General features: G+C 42.1%; 1 protein-coding gene across 1 annotated transcript in view; it reads left to right on the top strand.

Moving 5' to 3' along the window:
• CNKSR1 (connector enhancer of kinase suppressor of Ras 1) overlaps positions 1-16,337 on the top strand; it is a 28,112-nt gene that overhangs the window by 6,524 nt on the left and 5,251 nt on the right. Inside the window, exons 5-18 of the mRNA XM_029285928.1 lie at positions 945-986; positions 2,121-2,240; positions 3,464-3,523; positions 4,050-4,118; positions 5,983-6,111; positions 7,130-7,206; positions 10,573-10,709; positions 11,079-11,263; positions 11,833-11,863; positions 12,938-13,110; positions 14,389-14,462; positions 14,881-14,952; positions 15,686-15,759; positions 16,240-16,304. Coding sequence (XP_029141761.1) covers positions 945-986; positions 2,121-2,240; positions 3,464-3,523; positions 4,050-4,118; positions 5,983-6,111; positions 7,130-7,206; positions 10,573-10,709; positions 11,079-11,263; positions 11,833-11,863; positions 12,938-13,110; positions 14,389-14,462; positions 14,881-14,952; positions 15,686-15,759; positions 16,240-16,304 — 1,308 coding nt within the window. The remainder of the gene's footprint in view (positions 1-944; positions 987-2,120; positions 2,241-3,463; positions 3,524-4,049; positions 4,119-5,982; positions 6,112-7,129; positions 7,207-10,572; positions 10,710-11,078; positions 11,264-11,832; positions 11,864-12,937; positions 13,111-14,388; positions 14,463-14,880; positions 14,953-15,685; positions 15,760-16,239; positions 16,305-16,337) is intronic.

A 16,337-nucleotide genomic window follows, 5' to 3' on the forward strand; every position in this document is an offset into this window, starting at 1 on the left:
GGATGGAAACTAATCAATGAGAAGACCAACCTAGAAATAAGGAGAAATTTCCTGACAGAACAATTGACCAGTGGAACAACTTGCCTTCAGAGGTTGTGGATGCTCCATTACTGGAGCATTTTAAGAAGACATTGGACAGCCGTTTGTCTGAAATGGTATAGGGTCTCCTGCTTGAGGAGGGAAGACCTCTAAAGTTCCTTTCATCTCTGTTATTCTGTATGAAATCTTTGCTTTGAACAAGCAAAAGCTAATTTTAAAAAATTGCTCAAATGTGTGATATTAGCTGATCAAAATTGGACTTAAAAACGAGTATGGTAACGACTAAAACCTGAATGTGTGGTACTCCTGGATGCCAAAACATTGTCACCTTTTCGAATTTCCTGTATCTCCCATGGTTGAGTGATGGGATTGTTGTTGAGGGGTTTTTTTTTGCCTTTATTTAAGTAAAGAAAATAAAGGCGAAGACATTAAGTGGAAAAGAGAGCAATAACAACAAGATTAAGGGCTGCTCTACACATACAGTATATATATGAATAAGTTGCTTCCAGACACAGATTATTCATGGATGATCATAATGAATTATGGTCATCCTTTATTAAAACAGTTGTGTAAACTTCATATACATATTTCCCACAGTTATAAGATGCATGCCTCCTGTTCTTAAGCTGATAAAGTGACCATTTTAAGATTAAACACCTTTCCTAGTTGACTCTGTTTAAAGCTTTGGGTAATGCATGGGTGCCCAAATTCCATGTGCCGCTCTGAATTGGAATTGCAATGAATCCAATTAGGAGGAGGATTGGAATGCCATCTGAATTTCTGTGAATTCATCATACCTTTGATCTTGGTGAAAAGGTGTCTAGTTCAACTAGAAAAGGTGGTCTAACTTGAATCAACAACCCCAGCTTCTATTAATGTACCTTTCTTTGTATTTGTCCCTATAGGAGTGCACTGTGTCTGAGAGAGAGGACCGAATTTTGCTGATCGTAAGTAGTGAAAAGATCTGGGTCCCCACCACAGTGTTGAAACTACAAATTTCCCAACCTTCCTTGGGTTAATAGCCATATAATTGCCTTATATACAGAATCTAAGTCGGTTTGTCTGAAAAGTCATTGGTGGAGATGCGAATATCTTTCTAACTCCTCCTCTTCTCCAATTAACACACAGAAGAAGAAAGTTGTGGGATCAGACCAAGGATAATCTAGTCCTCTAGCCTCTAGAGCAGGGGTAGGCAACCTTGGCTCTTTTATGACTTGTGGACTTCAACTGCCAGAATTCCTGAGCCAGCATGGCTCAGCTTGGAAACCTCTCCCTTTCCCCTCAGCATGGCTGGCTCAGGAATTCTGGGAGTTGAAGTCCACGAGTCATAAAAGAGCCAAGGTTGCCTACCCCTGTTCTAGACCATCTGGCCAGCCACATGTCTATTGGAAATACTTCATTTCCATACATCCATTCCCAGGCAGACATGGGTCAATTCTAAAGGATTATGGCCACAACTATACCTCTTGACCTGATGAAGATCGTAAGAAGTTGTCCTAAGGTGTTGTAGTAACATCACCAGAAAGAATGGTTTTTAGTTTGGGGGCCAATTTTAAACCAGTCACAGTACTGGACTGAGTACTGAGCCCCAAATGGTGTAAGCAAACCCTCCTAGCAGGTGACCATCACCATATCTTTAGTAGGGAGCATTGTTTATTACTACATAAGAGAGATTTACCTTTTAACTGTTTCCTAAGTGACCTGAAAAGATCTGCAGAAGGTCTATAAAAATAACTCAGTCGCATTTGCCAGGTTGTAGCTAAGCACATTTCACAGGTCCATGGTTTATATCAGGGGTCCCCAACCCCCAGTACGTGGACCAGTACCAGGCTGCGGCATGTCAGCAACCAGTCCGCACAAACAAGCAAAGCCCCATCCGCGAGATGCAGGCAGCACAAAAAACCACAAACCCTCTGGTCCATGGAAAAACCTCTCTCCACTGAACCGGTCCCTAGTGCCCCAAAGGTTGGGGACCTCTGGTTTATATGTTAGGATTCTTTGGATCTCACTTGTTCTTAGAGTGGTCACTCTTGAGGACACCACTGTACAGGGCAGTTCAAGCTATGCTTTCCACTCTGCAGGGAAGACACATCTCTGGAATCTGTGAACATATCTTGCACTGCAGCCCAGCTAACCTCCTGGATCAAACAGCCATCTTGGAAACGGTGGAACTTGAACCTGCAGGCCCAGAAGATAATTTGGTGAGTCTGGCACTGTCAGTACTACAGCTCTTCTGGACAAAGAGAGCTGAAGGCAAAGTCCTCTAACTTAATATGTACCTTATTCATTCTACAACAGTTCTTGGCCACCAATACCCTTTTTGTCTCTTGTGGGACTCATTGGGGGTCTTAACACTGGTTTGTGGGCATGATCAAAACTACTAGTGAGCAGAGCCACACTCTTATTTTTTTCACACGTATTTTTCTCTCCAAGTAATTGACTCAGTTCCACACAAATCTTGTGTGATAAATAATATTTGCCTTGCAGATCTGAAAGGGTCTGGAAAACACTGGTAAATCTTGTAAGCTCCCACACCAAAGAGAGAGGTCTTTTGGGAATCTCAAGTTTTGAGGAAGTGCCTAAAATGTCTGAAGAGGGAAAACATAAAAGGAAAGAAAGAGGCAAAACAGCCAGAATGTGCTGGAGATGCTGAAGAACCATTGCCAGGGCAGATGAAGAATGAGGTGAAGGAGAGAAGAGTTTAGCATGGAGGAGTTGGCCTCCTGAAGAACGTCTTGTTCCAGGTCCCATCATGTGATCGATACCATGAGAACTTACACAGATGCCTTTATGGAGTCATTCTCCCAGGGGTTTCAAAAAAGGGCCTCTTTATCAATCTTATCTTGCTATGGTTGGAACAGGAATTTTCCCAAGTACCACACAAGTCTGACCAATATTGGACTCCCACATCTATCATTCTCCGCCTACGCAGCTAATCCCTATGTGGACATCCCCTTATTTTAGGGTTCTTTGCTAAAAAGAACAATGGTTAATATCCCAGCTTCAATTCCAGGATAGTTTTTCCATATGTAATTTATAATTATAATTTTGTATAGCTATACATATATAAAATTATCCAGGAATTAGCAACCCCAAGCTGTGACATATATATGGTCAATGTCACAGCTGTTTACATATGAAACTGCCTTCCACTGGGTTGGTCCATCTTGGCCAGTTTTGCATCATCTGGCATTCTTCAACCTGGATGTTTTGGACCTCCTTCAAATGTTTTTGTACCTCCTCCCATCCATGAATGCATTATCTGAAGGGTGTTGCATTAGGAAAGGCTGATCTCCTTGGATGAGCCATTGCTATCCAGTGACTCGAGGGAGATGCCAGGAACTGAACGGACAAGCGAGGCAGCTGCCTCTTGCGGAGCCAGAGTTGAGCTGATAAGCCTGTCTCCTAAATCTTCTCTCCACAGGGCCTAGAGATTAAGTCCTTGCCCTCCTGTCTCCATTTGATATCAGGGACTGCCCGAGAGGTGAGTGTGCAGTGGGAGCGGGTTTAGTTCATAGCTCTGCCTCTCCCCCTCCCAATGCAATTCCCAAGACTAGCAGAGTCACCATAACTCCAGTCCTTAAAATAGACCTTCTTTGGCAACAGGCTTCCAAGGCTAGTTCATCTTTCTTTTTCAAACGGTTGCCTGTGAAAATGTGGCTCAGTCCAATTGTCATTATTTCTTCTCTCCCGTGGGGACTTTGCATCATACTTGGCTAATTACCATTTTCCCCTTCCCTTCCCCTCCTCTCCTTGGCACAGCTGCCTCCTTCGTTCCCTTGCATTCTTTATTGAGCTAGAATTAACCAAAAGGTCAAGCTTGAAGTTAATACTTAATCCCCTGGGCAGGAATCTTTCCTTCTCCACCCCCAAGGAGTTTGGCTTTTCTTGTCCAAAAAGTTTCTTATTAGAATTATATAAATCCTTGAGATTGTCCGTACTGCCTTTTCAGCCCTTTACCTCCAAAGGCAGTCTTTCCTTGAGGGTCTCTTGGTTTTTTCTCCTTCCAGATTCCTGTTGATCAGTACAGCAAGGTCTTTCCAGGCGATGAAATAGTCCAAGTTAATGACCAGGTGGTGGTAAGTCAGGGCTTCTTCTCTGCTTGGTTCCTGGGGCAGGACGAACTGGGATGCTGAGGTACCCTATAAGGGAGAGATCAACCTGTATGGGGCAGACCTTAATTATTACTTGCTTTACTTTTTCTGCTGCATGAAGTTGCTTGGCTGGATGATGGGGGGGGGGGATCATTTATGGTCACGAAAAGCATCTCTCCCTACTTCCGAAGGAGAAAAGATGGAAAAGTTCCCATGTGCTAATATATGTATATAAACATAAACATCAAAATAATTAAATTAGGCTTTAGCTCCTTATAGTGTGAGAGAGACTTTGAGTATTGCCCACCTGCTGAGTGGCGATGGCTGCTTCCAACTTTCCTGACTTCCTGTGATTGCACATCTTTAAGCTGAAGTAAAACACGCCAACTCTTCAAATAAGAGAACAGTCCTCTGTAAAACAGCAGGCTTGACTGACTGCAACTCATGAAAGCTGCTGCCTTTTAATAAAATTCATTAGTCAGGAAAGAGTTGCTGCAATTTCTTTGCTCCCACGGACTAACACAGCTCTCCTCCTACAATAGCTGGCCAGCATAGTCTCTGCATTAGCTCATGTGATTAACTTTTAAGTTAATAGAAAGTGCACTGCCCAAATAAATTCTGCAATGACTCGCCAAGGTCTAAGGCAGATGATTTTTTTCTACCAAAGGTGATCATATTTTTTATTGAGGGATATCATTGATTACAAAAGTAATTAATTTGCCAATGGACGTTCTGGCACTATCCAATTGTGATCGTGTTGTGGTGTTTGTGACTCTGTGGGTTTGTATTACTAGGTTTCTCACATGAAGTCCCAAATACACTAAAATCTTAGCAAAATGACATGTTGCATGGGCTAAAACGTGAACATTACCAAATTAGACTATAGGGCTGTGTAAACCCTTGCAAAAAGATGCTTTGGAACACAAAGGCCCACGAAATGAAGCATCTCTCATTGACTCATGAAAGTAGCCATGTCTTCTTCCAGGTTTTCATGATTTCATGTAGGAAGCTGCTCCCAGCTGTCTCTGTACATGTGCATTCATTTCGATGTACCCCATATAAAAGCATAGACAGTAATGTAATAGAGACTTTTAAAATACGCCACAAAAGTAATAGTATCACAATAAAATTAACCACAAAAACAATGTTCAGTTGCTCTTGAAAGCGAATTGCATCTTTGTGACCTGAAAAATATAATGCTGTATGTACCAAACAGGTCTGCTGAGAGGGTGTTTCATAAATGGAGCTCACTGCCAACTTTTATGGTCACTCATCTGATTTGGAAAGAGAAATTCACAGCCATATTTATCTACAGATAGTCCTCGATTTACGACCACAATTGAGATCAGAAATTCTGTTGCTAAACAAGATGATTGTTAAGGCAGTCATGCTCAATTTTATGACTTTTTTTACCACAGTTGTTAAGTGAATCACTGCAGTTGTTAAATGAATCAGGCAGTCATTAAGTGAACCGGGCTTCCCCCCCATTGATTTTGTTTATTGGACGCCAGCTGGGAAGATTGCAAATGGCAGTCACATGACCCTGGGACACCTCAGCTGAGGTAAATACATGCTGGTAGCTATGTGCCTGAATTTTGATCATGTGACCGGCGGGGCTGCTGTGATGGTCATAAGTGTGAGGACTAGTTCTAAGTCACTTATTTCAGTGCCCTTGTAACTTTGAATGGTCACTAAATCAGTGGTTGTAAGTCGAGGAATAACTGTATGTAAAATGGTGCTTTCTATCTCGCTTCACAATGCTTTGTGCATAACCAATGAGCCAAAACATAACAGCAGTCAAGAGCATCATTTTTATCATTAAAAGTAAGGCAAATGGTTGATTGTGCAGATAGGGTGGACCCGGATGAATCTCGTGAAGAAGCTTCTGGAATCCAGTCGAGTGACACTGGTGCTGAAGAAAATCCCACTGGTTTCTTCAGAGTCTCCCCGTTCTCCAGAATCTCCTTCTCACCAGCAAGTAAGTACAAGCCAGGTAAATTTCCCCAGCCTGGCACTTCATAGAGGAAAAACTTCAACTCCCACAATTTTCAGCCAGCGCAAGTTTTGAAGCAAATTTTACAATGTCCAGACAATCAACATGCCAATCATTGCAATGTCCACCAATGCCAGATCGCTGATTAGTCCGGAATTCTGCTTCATGCGGAAGAGCACACATCTGTTTGCTGGAAGTGGTCCTTCATGTATGAAATCAGCGACCACAGTTGTCTTCCCCACTTTCAGTAGGGAAAAGGATAAGGGATGATCCTTCGAGCATCTCTTATCTTTAAAGCAGTATTTCTCAACCTCAGCAACTTTCATGCTGGCTGCAAAATTCTGGGAGTTGAAGTCAACACATCTTAAAATTGCTGAGGTTGAGAAAAACAGCTTTAGAACCTCTTTAGGCTTAAGGGCAAATTCTGTTGTGGGGTAGATTGGAGTGGTTATCAGGGAGCAATGTAGTACCTATGGTGTAGTGTGGTAGTGGGGCATCCCTGGGATTCTCTTGCCCTTCCATTCCTAAGACACATTTTCCCCAAATTAGGGATCTTGGTTCCCACCTACATGTTGTTAGCCATGGAATAGATTGGCATATTTTAAACCCCCCAAAAAACAATGGAGAACCCCCAGCATCATTATCTTACTTCATCCTCCTTGCTTAAATGCTTTCTTACCATTTGCCAACCCCTGAAAATCTCTCTGGTCTATCTCTTCAAGATTTTAGGTCTTGGGCCACCCCAATAACAACAACAAGAACAACAACAACAATAATAATACACCATGTTGATTTTACATTAGAAAAGCAAGGCAGGCACCTTAGAAATTCCATTGTCCTCTGTTTCCAAATATACCAGTGATTCATCTCCTACTTTTACAATTTCCCAGGAGTTTCATTGTGACTCAGCGGGAAGCTGAAAGTGGAGATCAGTTGGCAGCAGGAAGCATTGCTTCTCACCTGAGACAGATACTGTCCTTAACTGGCTTTGTTTGCTCCCCAGCAGCCAAATGCTTTCTTAGAAGTCCTGAGCTCAAGAAGTGATGACTCTTCAGCCAGCTCTGCGTCACCAACATCCAGGTCAGACATCCACCGAGTGCAGGACCTGTTTGTTGGCAAGATTGCCATGGGGTGTGGTTGGTGATGTGGGATGTGAACTGTGGACATCTGAAGGTTCTGCTCTTGGTCCATGGCCTAAGGAAGAGAATGCTAAGAGCAAACAGAACATTCCTGTGATGCAGAGAAGGCTACTGTATGTTTAGAGTTGGACCTGACTCAGATATTCTCTGGGGGGGAAGAGAGAAGAGTTTTCTGGTCAAGCCTGAGATGTTTTCTCCACATATTGCAAAATGTGTGAGTCCTTGATGCCCTCTGAGCCTAAATGTTTTCTTGCAGATGTTTTATTGCCCAATTAGGTAACATCTTTAGTGCTAGAAGGAAGCAGGATTTGCTTTATGTTTCTGTAGAATGGCTTGCCCTGTCAAATGTTGTTTTCTTCTAGTTCTTGATTACAGTCTTGTTTATTGTTTGTTTTTCTGGGTTGGTAGTTCCTTGATTGGGGCATGGTTTATTGCTTGATTGGAATTAATCCTGGTGTTAATCCCTGCTTATCTGGATGTTGATTGCGGGTGAGGAGGTTTTGGGGTCTTTTTGTTTCCTTTTAATCTTTTTGCTACCAGACTCCTTTCTAGCCCTGAAGATGTTACCTAGTTAGGTAATGAAATGTTTTCAAGAAAACAACCAAAATATTCATGTATGAGAATTATGTACGCTCAGCTTAATGATTTCTCATCTGTGCTGACACTACCCAGTAATTGCTTAGGAAATGACCATATAATAGATGTATTCTCCCAACCTACTTATCTGCTGACTAAATTTACCAATTTTGTGGTTATCTATAATACATTCAACAGTAAAGTAACTGGATTTGCACAACAAGCCTAAGGTGCAAACCTCCACCTGTCAGGACTATTACCCCACCTTCACCTGTAACTTCACAGGGTTATTATTGTTGGGGGGAAACCCAGAGTGAGTACTTTATAAGATGCTTTCAATTTTTGGAGGAAAAATGGATATAAATCTTACCCAATAAATGTGGCAGCCTTCCTGCCCTTTCTAAAATGAGATGCATCATATCCTAGGCTGGACTTTAGGCAGAGTTCTCCTATTACCATGCACATATGAATACATTATTTTTAAATTTATTCATTCATTCATTTATGTTATGTGATGCCTGACTCCAAATGACTGTGCAGTTATATAAATACAGGCACATATAACTCTCATGCATATATTCTTCTTTCTCTCTCTCTTTCTGGCAAACTTATGCAATAATAATAAACTAATAACTAAATAATAAATTCAATAATAAACCAGACAAGTAACAACCAGATTATTTTCACAGTATTTAAAACTAGGACTTGAAATGGCCACTTCAGTTGGCCAGTGGTAGCTTCTCCAACTTGGAAGCCTCAAATGAGTTGGCTTCACATTCCCATGGGTCCGTCATGGGTAGAAATCCTGAATGTTGAAGTCTCTACAGCTGTTCAATAGCAAAGGCTGATGTTTTTTTTGGGAGGGGAGATCCAGACTACCCCACCTCCCAGAATTAGAAGGTGTGATGTGTGCAGATCATGGTTTCTTTCTTTTCTTCTACCTTCTACCTTTCTTCTACCTCTTGCTAGTAAAGTAGATAGCAGCAGGAGAAGGCACCAGAAACTGTTTACAAATTTCCTAGTAGAGGCTGGCTTCTTGATTTTCCTACAGACGTGACTTAGTCCACTGTAACAAAACACGCAATGCCATTTTCACTCAACCTTCCAATAGAAAAGAAACCACAAATGAGAATTTTGGAACATAAGGACATGCTCTGGTTCAATGAACAGATGGAATATCTCTTGAAGAAATTAATGATCTTCCCCCTTCCTATTTCTCAAGCTACAACTTGGCTGCACTTTAAACTTTCCAATAATAAAATGTTTTCCATCTTTTTTATAAGGGTCCCCCATGTAACTTGTGGGAAGTGGGAGGGATTGTAAATGTCCTTGGGGATACTGGCCCAGATACTTGACCTGTTTGTCTTCTATCATCATCAAATCCAGCAATCCTTCTGCGGCCCAAATTGGTATCATGAGCTCTCATAGAGAATTCAAGGGTTGGGACGTTTTCACCAGGAGCTTGGAAATGTGCCCCCCCCCGCCGCCTAGAAAAGGAATAATGATGATAATGATAAAGTTGGAAGGGACCTTGGGGGTCATCTAGTCCAACCCCCTGCTCAGGCAGGAAACCCTATACCATTTCGGACAAATGGCTGTCCAGTTTCTTCTTAAAAACTTCCAGTGTTGGTGCATTCACCGCTTCTGGAGGCAGGTTGTTCCACTGGTTAATTGTTCTAACTGTCAGGAAGTTTCTCCTTAGTTCTAGGTTGCTTCTCTCTTTGGTTAGCTTCCANGGACCTTGGAGGTCATCTAGTCCAACCCCCTGCTCAGGCAGGAAACCCTATACCATTTCGGACAAATGGCTGTCCAGTTTCTTCTTAAAAACTTCCAGTGTTGGTGCATTCACCGCTTCTGGAGGCAGGTTGTTCCACTGGTTAATTGTTCTAACTGTCAGGAAGTTTCTCCTTAGTTCTAGGTTGCTTCTCTCTTTGGATAGCTTCCACCCATTGCTCCTTGTCCTGCTTTCAGGCGCTTTGGAAAATAGCTTGACTCCCTCTTCTTTGTGGCAGCCCCTGAGATATTGGAACACTGCTATCATGTCCCCCTAAAAGTAGGCATACGGGAGGGAAAGTAGCTAATATCCTGGTAAATAGATGTTTTGTGCCCAGTTATGTCCAATCTAGCTCTCATTTGGTGAATAAACAACCCTTTTGTCCAGGATGTTCTCAACTATTGTTCTCAACTATTATTTACCCACCAGTCCTAAACTGATGGGATGCTCCCCTTGCTGAATTACACATTAGTTTTCAAATTCTCTTGCTGCTTGGGAGATAAAATGGTGCAAAATCACCCAACCGTTTGCTTGTTTTGATAAAACAAAGTTTACAGATTCATTCCTATGATCTAATGATTATACAGTCTTCCCCAGCTTGGCAGTGTCTGATATGCTGAGACTGCAGTTCCCAGAATTCCTAGTCAGCATAACTGGAGGCTGATTAGGGAATAATGGGGTTTTCAGTCTCAACTGGAAGGTTTCTAGTTGGGGCAGGCTGGGTTGGAAAATAACTAGGATTGATAAGTTGAAATGGGGATCCAGCATCTCATGACATTTGGTGCCAAGAGAAGGGACAGTAGCCAATATTTTAATTCTCAGTGCCCACAAATGCATTTATCTTGCAGGAACACCATTTGATATCTGGCGGGGGAGGGGGGGTCTGGCAAGCAACATGTAGTTGTTATGTAATAGAGTAGATCAACAATTATATATTTTTTCTCCTTCACATTAAAGCATGACTGCCGAGTTCGAGGGAACCCAGAATTCTGTGCTTGATCTCCCCACCGTTCAAGAGGAGCACAAGATAACTGATTGCATCAGGCATCCTGTGGATAATATCTGTGGATTGGAAGAGGTCCTTTCTGGAGCAGGTAAGGAGACTGATCTGTTGAGTCTAGTGAGAAACTAGAGTCTTTCATCCAGTTGTTGATTTATATATTACCTACATTTTATCTTACCTGATTATTATCTACCCAAGGATCACCATGATCATCTTCCCCCCCCCCTCAAAAAACCCCAGAATAACATTAAAAAAATTCAAATGGAGCAGAAAACCAGGTAGGTGCCATAGACTCATTGCCACTTATGGCATTCTCTAGTTTAGTACATTTGGACGTAGCCAATGGATTTGCTCCTCATGCTTGCTGGGTTTAGTTTTCCATGTATAGTTCTACCATTTGACCATCCTGCCAAAATGGCCGAATTTACTGACTGCTTTTGTTTTTTTCTGTTTTTTCCAGAGGCAATACCTGACCCTGCTCTGGAAAGGCAGGACTTTGGAGCAGATGCCATGGGGCCTAAATCTCCAGATGCTACTGTCCCTTCCACTCCTAGGAAACAGGACTATCAACTAGGAGACTCATCAAGACATGAGAATGGATTTGTCAGAGGACAGCAGAGACTGGCATCAGCAGATTCCAAAGAGGTAAGGCTCTTTTTTTTTTTTGCTAACTTATCGGTTTGTTTAGAACTAACATCTCCACAGGTAAGATGCTAATATAAGCAGCATTTTATGTGAGATTTATTTATATTAGGACTGTGCAAATAAGGCTAAATTTTAATTTTTGATTTACAAAATGGATTGAATGCAGACATCCAAATCCAATCATTTAATTGTGTTAATTAGTTCATATGCACCTTGCCCAACCTGTGGCCACCCAGCCTCAGAAGAACTGAGTTTGGGAGAAAAGGGTACAGAAAGTTATGTTTTTGAAAGGCGGTTGGTTAGCAAGCGGTCCTCGAATTTCTGGCACCAGGGACCAGTTTCAGAAAGAAAATGGTCTTCGGCGGACCACAGGGGGATAGTTTCACATGCAACCTAGATCCTGTGCATGCACAGATGAAACTCACTTGTCGCTTGTGCGGCCCAGTTCCTAACAGGCCATGGACAGGTACCGGTCCTTGGCCCAGGGGTTGGGGACTCCAGGTTAGCGTATTTCAAATTCCTCATCAGTCATTTCACCATGTTTTCTTCTCTCTGGGTGATCCCTACAGGGTAGCGCTGAAATTCGACGGAAGCAAAAAGGTAAGTGATTACCTTTCCGTATTCACCATTGGGCAGGTTGCCTGAATATCAAGCTACAGGTAGTCATCAGCTTAGGACCACAGGTGGGACCGGAACTTCTGTTGCTAAGTGATATGATCATTAAGTGAATCATCACATGATCATGCCTGATTTTATTACCTATTTTGCCACGGCCGTTAAGCAAATCCAATTTCCCCCAAATGGTGATCACAGGATTCAGACTCTGCAACCCTTGTGAATTCATGTCAGTTTGCAAAGCACCCAAATTGTGATCATGTCATTGCAGGGAGGCTGCAACCCTCATGAGAGGACCAGTCAAAAATCCCCCTGTTCAGCACTGTTGTAACTTTGAACAGTCACCAAACTAAGGGTCGTAAGCAGTGGTGGGATTCAAATAGGTCAACAACCGGTTCTCTGTGTGGATGCCGCTTCCAGAAGTCCATTCTGGGCCTGGGCAACAAAAGATTAGCTACCGGTTCTGCCGAAGTGGTGCGAACTGGCTGAATCCCACCACAGGAAGGAAGGAAGGAAGGAAGGAAGGAAGGAAGGAAGGAAGGAAGGAAGGAAGGAAGGAAGGAAGGAAGGAAGGAAGGAAGGAAGGAAGGAAGGAAGGAAGGAGTGGGATTCAAATATGTGAACAACCGGCTCTCTGCATGGATGCCACTTTTGGAAGTCTATTCTGGGCCTGGGCAACAAAAAATTAGCTACCGGTTCTGCCGAAGTGGTGCGAACCGGCTGAATACCACCACTGGTCATAAGTGAAGGATTACCTGTATGCTTTTGATACACTACCCCCTGACTGACAAGGGAATTCTGGGAATTGAAATGCACAAGTCTTAAAAGTTGCCAAGGATGGACATCCCTGAGTTAACTCCTTCCAAAGTCATCAAGATTCAGTGCATGTGTCTGGATGTGCACATGCACATGTGTGAATCTGCACTGGGGAAGATCAGAAACTCGTTCAATTCCACCAGTTCTTTCATTCCATCAACTGAACTTAATTGTGGTGTGGGGGCCCATTCAGAGCTTTTTAAAATATGTTAGGTGACCCTTTTTTAAATTTGCTTTCATGAGGAGCCACTACCCGACTAAGTCGACGACGCATCTCCTGCCAGGAACTGGGACAGGTGGACTGTGACGGTTGGCTCTTAAAAAAGAAGGACCACGTGGGCTTCATGGCCCAGAAATGGAAACGGTTTTGGTTTGTGCTAAAGGGACACAACCTTTACTGGTACAGCAACCCCAACGTGAGTAAATTGACACCTATGGCAACAGTCAACTCAAAGTGACGCTGGACTTCCTTTGCAGCGTATCAGTTTTCCATTTATTTTTAAAATACTTTTTTAAAAATAACAACAGTGAATTAATACGGTAGGCCAAGATCACAAGTTTGTGAGTGAGGGCCAGGACAAATGAACAAGGCCACTATTTTGGAGATCCCACAGTTATAGGATGTTGAAGGTTAAGTTCTTGAATGATGTTATGCTCAGGAAATTATAAGCCCTGCAAAATGTCAAGGTCAGGGGGGTATGTTTTCCCAATTCATCTGGTCCTGATTTAAGCTGACAAGTACCCACTATGTGGACTAGGAAATCCACATGAAAATGCTGCTCTTACATTACCAAAGAGATTTGAAGCAAATACAGGAGAGGGGGAGCAGGGCAGGAAAGGAAAGGGGAAGTGAAGGGGAAGCGAAAGGGAAGGGGAAGAAGAGAGAAGAGGACAGGAGAGGAGAGGACAGGGAGCTGGGGCCAGTCCCCTCTCAGCCCAGCCTCCCTCACAGAGTTCTTGTTGGGAAAATAAATGGAAGTATTATGCATGGTGCTTAGAGTTGTGCAAAAACAATGTTGGGATATAAGGCTGATAGATAAACAATCAGTGATTGTTTTAGCCTAGCCTTCACCAGCCTCATGACTTCCAGTTATGTTGTGCTTCAAGACATACACACTGTTTGCTAGTTAGCCTGCATGGGTTTCTCGCACACCCAGTGTGGTACAGTCATTAAGGTGCAGGAATATGACTTGGGAAGTTCCTTGAGTGACTCTAAACTGGTCACTATGCCTTCGCTCATAAAGGCTGAGGTGGAAAGATGGAAAGGAAGTGTATGCTTGCTGCTTGCGTTCTTGGTGGGGTGCAAACATAAAAAAAGAAAGCGAATTTTTCAATAAACTTTAAAAAAAAAAAGCAATACGTATTCCCTAAAGGTTTGTTTTAGTTTTCTGATCTGGGTCACCAAATATTTCAGTGCTTCTTCATACAAAAGGCAGCAAAGGGAGCCGTTTATTGCATGAATAGTTCTCAGTTGTTCCTTTAAGAGTAGCCAATGTTATGGTATCACAAGCTTCCGTAGAACAAACCCTCTTGAATGAATGAACTCGTCTTTTATTTTTAAAAAAAATGTGTGATAAATTAAAAGCCCTTAAAATGTCCCAAATATTTCTGTTTGTGGCCAAAGATTAATACTTTTACCTCTTTTCTCCTTTTCTTGTCAATGGACTCTTTCCTGTTCCTCTTCTGAAAACTAGGATGAGAAGGCTGTGGGATTAATCAACGTGTCTGCCTACAGATTGGAAAGCACAAAGGAACAGAAAAAGAAATAGTGAGTGTTGAAGTCCTTCAAATATGTCCAATGTTGAAGTCCTTCAAATATGTTAAATTCCCATAATTTCAGCTAGAAGAGAACTTTCGGCAGTTTGTGGGCAACAAACGTATTTGATTTGCTAATTGATGAGGTATACACATTGAGAGCAAACTTGATTTCTGTATTAAATCCTTACATAGCCAATAGGTTACCACTTGTACATCTGAGGGCATTATAAGTAGGCTTGAGGGAGCCATAAGCTTTGCAAAATTCAGGGGGGGGGGGAGAAAATCACACGTTACACAATCATTACACAATCCTTTCCAAGTTAGATATACAGCTGTAGCCATGCCAATTGGTAATTGGATATAGGTATGATTCTCAACAGCAAGGCATCGTGAGAAATCCTACCACTCTCACTGTTTTTCCTCTCCAGTGTTTTCCAACTCACCCACGAGAAGTACAAGCCCTTCATCTTTGCAGCAGAAACCCTGGCTGATCTGAGCATGTGAGTAGCCAACTTGTGTTCCATCCTACAAACTGTCTCAGAGACTAATAGTCTCTAATGCATTTGATCTACATTCGTGAAGAATTTCAGATTCTTCCTCAAGAAATATTAGCAGATCCCAAAGTCTTGAATGCAACACCATCACAGAGGGTCATAGGAGCAGAGAATATATAATATAATATTATATATTTCATGAGAGTAAGAGTGGAAATAAATTTCTATTCTCAGCTATGGAAAGGGATGATAGAGGGACTGATCTAGGAAGAAAGCCACCCAGAGACGCCTTATTGGAGAGATGGGTGGCATAAAATTTAATAAATAAATGAGAGGAACTAATAATCAGTACCTCCATCAAAATCTGACATGTCAAAGAGCTTCCCCATCTTGATTGGCATTTTCATTCTGGATTTTCCTGTTTAAACAGATTATTTCTGATGAGATAAAACAGGTAAGGAAGGTAATATAAATAGGCAGCTTTTTTTGAAAGCTTTGCTGATTTGATTCCAGTCAGAATTTACCAAAGACATAAGGGAGTGCCCATTATCAGTACATTTTGTAGACAAAGTTTTGAAGCTGCTGGACTTTTACAAATTCCAGAAGCATAAAAATTTGGCAATGGAGTCTTAAAAGGGAATTGTTTTGAAGACAGATTTGTTTTCAGCATTTCCATATTCAACGTTGCAAGGAAGACACCTTGGAATCTGGGAAAATAACAAGCTGTGTTTCTTCCCAGGTGGGTCAGCCGTTTGATCACGTCTATGACCAAATATACAGCGTCCCATAAATCTGGGCCACCTAACCAAGAAGGTGAGTGCTTGTTGAAAGTAGCTTATTTTCTACTGGTCAAGTACATAAGACATGATACATCTGCATTATATATATTAAATAAGGGATTGACTTGAAATCAAGAATCAAGATGGCCTTGAAGCAAGATGACAATTCTGTATCACGTCCCACCCCTGAAAAAATCAGACAAAAAATCTGCCTCCATTATAATATTTTGACCTAATATTAGTATTGGTATCTACTTGGTTTCACTAACATGATATCAACCTGGATATGGATAATTTCTCCAAGTCCTTGCCTTTTTAACCTGGGGGCAGTGGGAATATGGACATACACAGATACCAAGGCATGCATAGTTAAGATCAGGGAAAAAGGGAAGGAACATGGTGACTGGGGATGATAGAATCCTGAGGATGGAGGTAGAAAGCTGGTGTGGTACAAGTCATCCTATTTCAGAGTTTCCATTCTAATTTTTTTTTCTCTGGGCTCATTCCAATTTAGATTGCTACAGTGAAACAGAAGCAGAGGATCCGGAGGACGACTCTCCTAGGCATAGCTTTGATCAGGTCAGTATCTTCTTGATGGAACATCATTGTAAA

Source organism: Protobothrops mucrosquamatus, unplaced genomic scaffold, assembly GCF_001527695.2.
Source record: "Protobothrops mucrosquamatus isolate PMUCROS unplaced genomic scaffold, P.Mucros_1.0 scaffold_197, whole genome shotgun sequence".
NCBI lineage: Eukaryota > Metazoa > Chordata > Lepidosauria > Squamata > Viperidae > Protobothrops > Protobothrops mucrosquamatus.